The sequence below is a fragment of the Culex quinquefasciatus genome, chromosome 3 (assembly GCF_015732765.1).
Source record: "Culex quinquefasciatus strain JHB chromosome 3, VPISU_Cqui_1.0_pri_paternal, whole genome shotgun sequence".
NCBI classification, from domain to species: domain Eukaryota; kingdom Metazoa; phylum Arthropoda; class Insecta; order Diptera; family Culicidae; genus Culex; species Culex quinquefasciatus.
In genome coordinates, this window is record NC_051863.1 from 141,195,446 (window position 1) to 141,206,353 (window position 10,908).

General features: G+C 37.6%; 1 protein-coding gene across 1 annotated transcript; it reads right to left on the minus strand.

Annotated features, from left to right (window-relative positions):
* Positions 1–207: 207 nt before the first annotated feature.
* Positions 208–10,382, minus strand: LOC119769772 (uncharacterized transmembrane protein DDB_G0289901-like). The gene is made up of 7 exons (XM_038263350.1): positions 10,053–10,382; positions 9,882–9,971; positions 1,583–1,714; positions 1,343–1,495; positions 893–1,012; positions 616–831; positions 208–556 (listed from the first exon to the last, which is right to left on the minus strand). Exons 1-7 carry the CDS (start codon positions 10,226–10,228, stop codon positions 208–210), a joined length of 1,236 nt encoding a protein of 411 aa, XP_038119278.1. The 5' UTR covers positions 10,229–10,382.
* Positions 10,383–10,908: the final 526 nt, after the last annotated feature.

Genomic DNA, 10,908 nt, shown 5'->3' on the forward strand with positions numbered 1-10,908 from the left:
GGTAGGTAATACCACCAAAGCAGTAGCAACAAAAACCTACATAATTTTCTTAATAATTTAAAACCAGTTCATTCAGAAAAAATAAATCAAGTTTCTTAGAAACAGCTCGCATGTTCGCAGGTATTCTTAGATAGATAATAAATATATTTTATTTATACTCTCTCTTGCAATATTTACAATGAACACTTTTCAATACTATTATGATGATTAATTAATCGTAAACGACGCCCCATTCGCGTAACTTGAATCCCCTTCCTGTCCACCCTGGTTCCCAGCCGTTGAGAACCCACTGGAGTAGGACAGAGTTACGTCCTTGTGGTAGGGTATCCTGTACGTTTGACTTCCGGAAAGGGCCGCCGATCCCGAGATACCTCCCGCCCCAACGGTAAATCCCTGCGATTGTGACGCCGCATTGGACGCACCAAACGAACCCAACGGTCCGCTGCTCTGGAACGAGTTGGACTGCGCGTTGGCCGCACTGCTTCCAAACCCATTGGAACCGAACCCGTGCGTGAAGGAGTTGGCGTTAGCGTTCGAACTGGATGAGCCGAAACCACTGGAACGAATCAATTTTGAATTGTCGAATTGATTTAAAAAAAAAGGATACAAAATTACCCGATTTGCTGGTTTAAGCTGTTGGCGTTCGCGTTCGACGCGGAAACTCCGAATCCACCGGAATTTATGGTGGCCGTTTGTGCGTTGGCAGCTGCCGCACTCCCACCAGATCCTCCGAAACTATTTCCGGTGGCCACTCCTGCGCCGGATCCAATGGACGATCCAAATCCTTGACTAGCCGAGTTGGCACTCGAACTGGATCCGGAAAAGCCGAACCTAAAATTTCAAACTTAATTGGTATACGAAGATATTTTCCAAAGATCAAGGCAATTTTTACCCAGGATATCTCGAGTTAAAGGAAGCAGATTGAGCATTAGCTGCCGATGCCGATCCTCCGCCACTACCGTGCTGAGTATTGTAGGAGTTTGCATTCGCAGCAGATGCAGAAATGCTGGAGCTAATTAGAAAAGAAAACAATTTTTAGATTTTTAATTGTACATAATTGCTGATCTTGAAATTCTTCATTATCGCAACAAAAACTTGAAAATAAAATGGCCTTATCAGTTTGTTATTTTTTTACCATAAGATCTTCTTAGAAGTTCCCCTGAAAGTGTGAAACCAATCTGATGGAACTAGAGGCCTCACTGCATAATATCACCACTAAATCAACGCACCTGACTGGAATATCTCTATCACACGCATCAACCACAGTTCATATCTAGAATACTAAACACACTCGCCAAACACTCACATCCTGCGCACTACATGTAATTGAGAGTTTAATTACCCTGGGAATCCTCCATTGCCATTGAAGCTCTGGGAGCTGGCAGCCGCTCCCGAGGCGCCGCCGCCGCCAGAGAATCCATTATGATGACCGGGGGAAGACGGGGAGGTCTGGTGGTGCGAGTTGGCATTGGCCGTGGCCGCAGATATTCCCAGTCTGGAGAGTCGAATGAAATTTATTGTTTCTCGTTACTCCTTCAATGGAAACAGCGCTGAACATTAGACAATTGAAGATTTTATTTACCCCGAGTTGCCGCCGCCATTATTCACGGTTGCCGTCTGGGCAGTGGCAGCTGATCCGGACGATCCGGACGAGCCGTGCGGGTTCCCAGTTTGGATCGTTTGCGAGCCAGCGGCTGCCGATGAACCGGAGAATCTATGGATAGAGTTAATTTATTAGCATTGCTGTTTTTGAAACTGATTGCGCGGTGAATGTTTTATTCATCCTTGAATTTTACGGTTTCTGACAATCTTAAGTTGGAATAAGGCCGTTGCAAATATTGCAAATGTTTTTGTTGCACTTAAAATAGTTTCAAATGACTGGAAGTTTTAATGATAACAGTAGGGGAGAGTGGGGAGACTTGATCCCCTTTTTTTGTATCGCACATAACTCTGTCAATTTCTCACAAAACTATAAACTTTTTGTATGAATTGAAAGCTTAAACATTCATCTATGTTTGGCTAATGAGGGTATTTCATCAGATGAACTCTTCGAATCATGCCAAGCCTTTTAAAAAAATATTTTAAACCTTTATTTAAAAAATGTTAGGGGTAACTTGATCCCCCTTTTCAACATTTTGAAGAAATCTTAAGCAAAATGTTTCTTAATCATCCAAACTTTTAATTTTCTATAAGTTACAGCAATTTCACATAAAACCTGCACGTTTGTGTTCAAAATATAACAAGTTTAGTATGTAAAATATTTAAAAACTTAAAATATTATTTTTTAGACCAAAATTAAGCATGTTTACAAAAGCTGCAAATTTGTGTTTACAAAACTTTTGAAAAAAACCCGATTTAATCCCACCTGGGGTGAGATAGAGCCTTTCTTACTAAAGAATATAACAATGGTAGAACTTTCTTCAATTCATAACATCGACTTTGTTTATTTATAACGTCAGCACAAAAGAAAGTCTTATGATGAAAGCAAAGTATTATAAATGATATGATTTCCAAAAGAAATAAAAAACGCAATTTTCACCAAAAGAATATATTCAATCGTACAATATGCTTGTACGCTTGTAATCAAACAAGCGTTTATGACAAACGCGATCATAGCAAGCTTCCCATGCGCCAGTGACAATGCACACCGCGGTTTTGGTTTTTTAGCTTCGGTGAACCGCGTGTGCCGCACGGTGCAGGGAAGCTAGCCTAAGAAGCTTCTAAGAAAGTGACAGAGTCAGAGATAGCTATTTTCAACAACCGCACCACTACACACTCAATCGCGAGAACCTTAGGTAGAAAGCCATTGGCGTCGCCAGCATTGAAAACTTTGAAAACGATATAAACGATGAAAGCTTGGAAAGCTTGGAATCCAATGAACCCTGTTAGATAAACTTACGACAAATGAAGTCTACATTTAGGCGTTTTTAGGAGCGCACGGAAAACAAATTGATTGTAGCCGGATGAATGTCCTATGTCACAAAAGTTTTTGAATAAACATTGGACAGATATGCAAAAACGGACAGGGCAAAAAAACCGAAAAGCTACGATATCTTACATGTTGTAGAAAACATCGGTAGACAAGCTACTACAAAACGAGTATTAGTCGAGCCTCAAAATATATGCGCCAGCATTCTCGCGCCAGTATTCGAAGCTCAACTTGACAACTTGTCGACTTGGCGACGAAGCGTCAAAAATCGATGCAGTGTGATTTTTTGACGATTTTTCCGATTAAAATTCATGGTGAATCGACATATTTACGAAGATGGAAATGACGTCCTGGCTTAAAGTAAAACCTATACCTTTCTTTAGTAAGAAAGGCAAAAAGTAAATAGTTCTAAAAATTGATCGGGATTGCCGATCGATGTCGAATTTGTTTCAGATGCTCACTCATGGTCTGTACTATGAATGTAGAAAGAAATTTCGGATAAAATTGGAAATGAAAGGTGTTGGCGAAGGTCACCAGGTGGGCTTTTACCTTTTTTTAGGGATTTTTTTTTCTTTTGGTAGGTTAATCAAACGGCTCTAACTCCAGAACCAGATTATGGATCTGGATGAAAATTTGGGAGGTTGTAGAACTAAAAAAATGCAATTTTTGAGATAAATAAAAAATATGAAAATGAAAAAAATTACCATATTTTCATTTGAAAACTGTGTATTTTGTTGAAAAGTGTGGCCGCATCCGATAATGGATGAATATTTCGAAATTTGCGCGGCAACTCGCCAAGGTTCAGCACACTAGCTTTCATCTGCATTCAGAAGAATCGAAATCGGATTTATGGGAGCTGAGAACGGTGCGACACAAAATTTTGCAAAATTTTACCACAATCGAACATCACTCGACCTCCACGGAATTTATTTTCTCAAAATTCGAGGATTCGAGATAGACGAGTTCTGTCAAGGTGAATCGATAGAGCGTCGAAAATCGATGCAGTGTGATTTTTTGACGATTTTTCCGATTAAAATTCATGCTGAATCGACATATTTACGAAGATGGAAATGACGTCCTGGCTTAAAGTAAAACCTATACCTTTCTTTAGTAAGAAAGGCAAAAGGTTCTAACTGCAGTAAGTTAAATATGTACAACTATACTAAAAGAAACTATGTATGAAAACCCAGCCCAATTAATTAATCTTGTGGCTGATTCCAGTGACTGTAAAAATGCAGGGATCAAGTCTCCCTAAACGTACTTTTTTAAACAATTGATTGTAAAAATAGTATGACGATAAATGTAACGTCAAATGCGTAAGGGTTTTGGATTTGATATGGTTATCAAACAATTCATGTATAAAAAATATTTTTGTGAATATTTTTTATTTTTTTCTATACATATCAAAACAAAGAAAAAAAGATCTCTTGGAAGTTTTTTGCAGCTCGTTTTAGAAAAATGTGTGTAACTCAATCTAAACATTTTTTATTTTTTTTCTTAGTTTTCTGCAATGAGTTTTAGTTAATTTCGCACAACTTTCTAGAACAAAGCTAATTGTTTTACCCACATGCTGACGAGATACAGGCTTGGGATCAAGTGTCCCCGGGGATCAAGTCTCCCCACTCTCCCCTAGTAGAAACAACTCAAATCAATTCAATTTATTTTTTTCTGCATTTTTGTTTTCCTCAAAACTCAAAAAAAGACTTTTTTTGTAAAGAAAATTTCCATGGGAAGGGGGGTTTGGACAGAGACAAGGGAATACTCTTTGGTTTGGAGATTGACAAAAAAGTGTCCACGTGGTTTATGAAAGGCCCCTTATGAAAAAATAGTAAAATTTATTAAAATTAAGGATGGTTCCAGTAACTAAAACAATGTGTGGATCAAGTCTCTCCCAAAAGTTCTATTCTAGATAACTTGTTCTATAAAAAGTATAACGATAAAGTTTTGTTGCTTAGTCGACCAAACAATTCATGCATACTAAATTATATTTTTTTATAAAATAACGATTATTTTCCATTAAAATCAAAGAAAATGAAGAAAAAATTCATTTGAGGGTTAGTTTTAATCAAATTTGGAAAATTGTGTAAAATTCATTTTTTTTGTACACTGAGTTCAGTCAATTCTGCAAAACTTTCTAGAACATAACATTAGTTTTACCCAAAACTGACTAGGCTTAGACTAGATCAGGTCTCTCCACTCTTCTCTATGCAAAAAATGAAAATGATGTTTTTGTATTTGTTGAATTATATTCTCTTTCAACATCTGAGCAATTCCATGTCAAATGGGGAATCGGTTGTACCCGACCTTTTCCGATTTCAATGAAACTTTGTAGACATATTATCTTACGCTTATATAAGCCATTTTTGTGTACATGGAGCCAGTTTCACTCGATAATGACATTTGAGAAGGGCGTAAGTGTTTTAAATATTTTTGTATTTCGTAATTCAAATATTGCTGTACCACGGACGAACGGACATGACACGAGGTTTCAAAAAGTGAAGCAGGTTTTCTTTTACTTCTTTTGGCGAAAACCTGCGAAAGCGAGATCGCTTATGTCAAAATCTTCACGCCACGTGATTTAAGCTGTACCTCGAAGCCGTTGCATCGTATCAAAAAGTGGTCCAAGACAAACTTGTAGGAAATTAGACGGGCTTTCTGAAAAAAAATACGATGAAAGATAAAAACACGCCACCTTTATGAGATTTTTTGATTTTTAAGTTTGAAAGTCAAATTTTTTTTCGTTCAATTTTTTTGTGAAAATAGCCTAAGATGTTACAAAAAGACTCACGAAAAATGCAGGAGGAGCAACTATCCTAAAAAAATACAAAAATCATTTACTGAAAACGTTTTTTAAAAAGTGTTCTAAAAGTCAATTTTTTTAAAACCAAATAGGGGAGTTTGGGGCGAGTATGGGTGTTGGAGGCTGTTGCCAAAAGTTATTAAGGTTTTAAAAAAATCCATTTTTAACAGTAATTTGCAAAAGCTATGAGAAAAAGTCAAACCAATCCTGGATGTCTATGGCACATTTTGAATGGCTTCAAAAGACCTTTCGAATGCATCTAAGAGAGTTGGAATTGATGAAGTTTTACGGAAATGCGAGCAATTTTAAGATTTTTCATGTGTTTTGGACCTCAAACTTCAATGCCCGTTTTACCCCACTTCCCTTTGTCGTAGAGGGCTCATATTTGGCATGAGTTCATCTCATGCATAGACAAACAAACGCTGAAAGGACAATCGGAGCACCTCGATACGGCCTGTTTCACATCGGTGAAAAACTCGCTCTTAAGTAATTTTGCTATAATATGTAAAAGTTTCCAAAGGCTGGTTGGCACTGCCCTAAGTTCTTATATTTGAGGGTTGGGAAATAAGGTTTTGCAGGGATTATATGACAAAAAAGTGGACAATTTTTGTTTAAGGGGGTTGCTTGGACGACGCCTGAGATATGTACGTATAAGTATTGTGCATTTTATCCATTTTTATCATCAAAAAAAGCAATTTTTGATAGAACATGCTATGGGGGTAATTTGGACATGGGCTGTGGGGTAAAAGTCCCGCCCGTGTGGATCAATCGGACCGTGCACTAGACTCACAATCCAGAGATCGCCGGTTCGAATCCCGCGGCGGGCGCTCTAAAATTATTTGTGTAATTATGAGTAATCGGCGCCGTCGCTCCGTGCCATTCTTTCATACACTTAGGAGCCCAGGGCGGCGAAGTCCTTGTAGATAAAAAGGAAGACACTAGTGGTTGGTACTAGCAATGGTGGCCGACAGCTATAAAGTCAATTTCGTTTTTTTTTTTTTTTGTGGGGTAATTTGGACATACCTGAAATGGTAGGTTGAGTTTTTAAGGGATTTAGATAAATTTAGATGGATTTAAAATGTCAAAACACACAAAAAAGAATGTGAGAACTTTCACAAAACCCCTATTTTCTAATTTAGATAAATTTATTTCAATATTTGAATGGATGAAAATTTGATTACTGCGCATTAGGTGTTCAACTAGACTCTAATGTTGATTGTTTTTAATTAATTTCTTTGGCATGTCTAATTTCTATGCTGGTTTACAATAATATTTAAATTTGAAGGACTACGGAATGTAAAAAAAAATTGTTTCAGGTTAATTAGTTCCAAATAAGGATTGATTTAGATAAATGCAAACGATACCTTAATCACTAAAAACTAAACTTGTGCCTAATCCAGAATCAAAGTTTAAATCATTACTGAATGAATGATTAAATTATGTATACTACACTGAACTATTTGTTATTACCCCATAGGGGTGTTCATATTACCCTCACACGAAAATGTGGAGGTAATTTGGACACCTTTTAATTTTTGCGATAAAAATGGGTTTTTCTTCAAAATTTATCGAAATGAATGATTTTTTTCCATCAAATATGGTCTCTATTATCCTCTGGTGTCATCCACATTCCTTTCAAATATCCATACAGCCCGTGGCAGAGTTATTTCCTTAGGGTGTCCAAATTACCCCACACTCTCCTACGGGAATCGTTTCTCCAGACAATCTATATGTATGTATGTATGTATGTATGTATGTATGTATGTATTTGAACCCCCGTCTTGGCAGGACTTGGCCATGACCACAGTATATTTCAACTGAGACGGTTCGGTTAGTAACCACCATATATCTCAAGAACCTTTGAAGCGAATACCTTTCTCTGGCTGTACAGACATAGATCGGTAATGCAGATGACTCGGGCCAGGCAATCCACGACTCCCTCGTCCAGTTCATGAGTATATGAGATGGCCCTGGGCTGTTTTTGAGACGGTGTTAGTAGTTATATAATGGTTTTAATATGTTATACCTTGTGACATTATTTCACCACTACGGATCAATTCAGTTCTAGAGCATTAACTCCATGATGGCCGACTGGTTAGCGTCCCAGACCATCAATCCAGAGGTGTGAGTTCGAATCCCACCTGATTCTTAAAGGTTTTTTGTTCATATTCAAAGTTCAATTCCTGATTCCAAATTTCAAAGGAACCGACCGGGATTTGATCCCTGAACCTTCTGCTTTCGAGGCAAAAGCCGCAACCATTAAGCCACGGAGCCGGTTGGAATCGTTTCTCCAGACAATCTATATATATAAAAAATTCGATGGTTTTGTTCGAACGCGAATCAGTTTAACACGGAGCGTCGGATCGAGGTGCTCTTTGTTGCGTTGGGTTCGTATAAGCCCAAGGAAGGTTTATACGATAACTAGGGGAAAGTGGGGCATATGTAACAAGCTAAGGAAATGCTCGTTACAACCCATAAAAAAGTTAAAAAATCTGTCGGATTTTATTATAATCATCTTATTCTAGGTCTTGACTAAGACTTTGTTAGAACATGTTTTTAAAAAATCCTGGTTTTTTATGTAAAAAATTGATTTTAAATTTTTTGATTTTCCGTACGTTCTACTCAACTAGTGGGGCAAGACGAACAACCCGTTGGGGCAAGAGGAACAATGCATGAAAAAACATGTTAATTTGCTAACAATTGAACTGTTATCACTTAGATACATCAGATTAGAATGTATTTGAAAGGTTTCTTCCATTTTTAGATTAAATAATAATATTTTACTAAAAAAATTATCGTTTTTACGAAAAAAAATATTACTTAGATGATAAATAGTAAATTCTCATAATATCACTATATTTTGTATGGACAATGTTTTTTTAACAATTGTTTATCAGTTTTTAAGTACTTTCATGTATTTATTTACCAATATAATATGTTGTTGCAGCAATTCGTATTTTTTTCCATACTAAAAACCCATATGGTACACTTGCCCCACCTGAACAAGATTCTTTAAAAGCTCTCAACAAAAATAACCAAAAGTTTAATCATACTTTATAATAGGTGCAAGTCATTGGTAGGGACACTACTGATCTAGGAAAAAAAGCATTTTGATAAAATGAGCCTTAAAACGAACCATAAGCCTTATTTTGTACTTTCCAATTATTATAAGAAAACAAAGGTTTTGGAAAAACTTCATTAAATCTTATGCCCCGTGGCGTATACGTCGTTTTGGCGGTTATGTGGTAGTAAAATCAGCTAATTGCATTGCTAGCAACAATTCCGCATACTGGAAATAATCAAAATTGTAAAAATTACGGCCGTACGAGCGATTGTTCCTCTTGCCCCATATGGTCATCTTGCCCCACCTTCCCCTAATTGACACTTTGGCCACTCTGGAACCGATTCCGGAGCATCGTCAAATTGTATGGGGAAAGTTACGTAAAATCAAATTTTGATCACAGGAGGCTGAATAAGCAAAAAAGCAAAAAAACGTCAACAAACGAAAAAAATGCAGAACGAAGTTTGTAAGGCTTGTTTTACATAAATGTTTTCATATTGACCACTGTCCTAAGTCCAATTCTTGTGAAATTACAGCGGTTTTAAAAACAAAAATGTTCAAAAAAATAGGGTTTTTGATGGTTTATGGCAATTTTATGACAGACTTGATTTTCAGTCTCGAAAACATTTTTACCGGACAGCTCGTCCAATTTCCCATTAGATTGTCGTTGACCACAAAAAATTGAATTAAAATTTGTACCAGCCTTAGTAAAACATTAAAAGATAAGTAAAACAAAGGAAAAAGATATTCACTTTACAGATGGTCCAAATAATAATTATTCAAAATAAGTCCGAAGGCCACAAAAAATCACCTGGCGGGCCACATTTGGTCACCCATGAACTAGGTTCCGTTCTAAGATGTCCAGCGCCTCCATGGATTTATTCAAAGAAAGAGAGATTGAATGGAGGCGCATGGTTTTTTAGAACGATTCCACAATATTTATACCATACATTTGTTATGTTTAGAACTGGTAAATTTGTATGAATTTCTATCCAAAATTTGTTTGAAGTGGCCAGAAATGGCCCAATGTGTTCAAGGAGCAAAATTCTTTCAGGACGCGATGTAAAGGATGGAAAATGTTCGCTACTCACCCGACGTTTCCTCCCGCATTCGGATGGTGAACATCATTCGGCCTCGTGGTAGTAGTTCGTGCAGTCGGTCTGCGACGCGTAGGCCGGGCACTGGGGAGATATATTTTAACAATTTTCACAAATTTTCTTCAACCTGAGTAATTCAACTTTTTTTTTGTATCTAAAACTAACCCAAAGATAAATCCAGTAATATCCCGTCCGATATTGACGGCACCTCGTATCAACGCCACATCGTCTTCGTCATCGCCGACGTCTTCTCCGAGAAACTTAACGCGGCTGCATTCTACACTGACCAGAACCAGCAGTCCCAGCAACAGAAACACTCGACAAGTCACAGCACTGTTCATCTTATTTTACTGAAAGATAATACAAAGTTTCACTACAATTTAACCGTTCGCTGTACGACGCACAGTCTCGATCATTTAACTTCCGAGTTCAGTTCGCTTCTGATCGATAGATCCGCTTTTGCCGAACCGTTTAATCGCGCGATCGACGCGTGGGCAGTGGCCGTTCTGATCCCTCCCTTGGAGCCATTAGAAGTACTCGAACGTGCCTTAATGTCCGCGCGCAATCGATTTTAAGCGCGTGACAATTGATCGCTCGAAGGTTTCCGATCACGCACCAAGAGGTGGTGTCCTTAAGCGGCAAACCGGTAGCACTGACTCATGCTCATAATTATAGTCAGCGCCATTCGCCAACAGTGATAATGGCTTGAGACTGGCTCGGTTTATCGGTGGGAAATCCCAAACTCGTCAACAAAATCGAGAAGTGCTCATTTGAACCACTTCCTTCTATGATTTAAACGGTCTGATATTAGTTACCAAATGAAACAACTCAAGAATTTGGATCATGAAGTACGAGAACTGGATCGAGCTGACAAAAAAATCTAGATAGGCCGCGAATACAACTTTAAAAAAAAATCAATGTAAATAATAATATTATTCGCTTGCGCTGTGTAAAATAATATTAACGTAATATTGATTAACTGAAAAATCTTATGCAAAACACGTTTAATTTAATTCAAAAG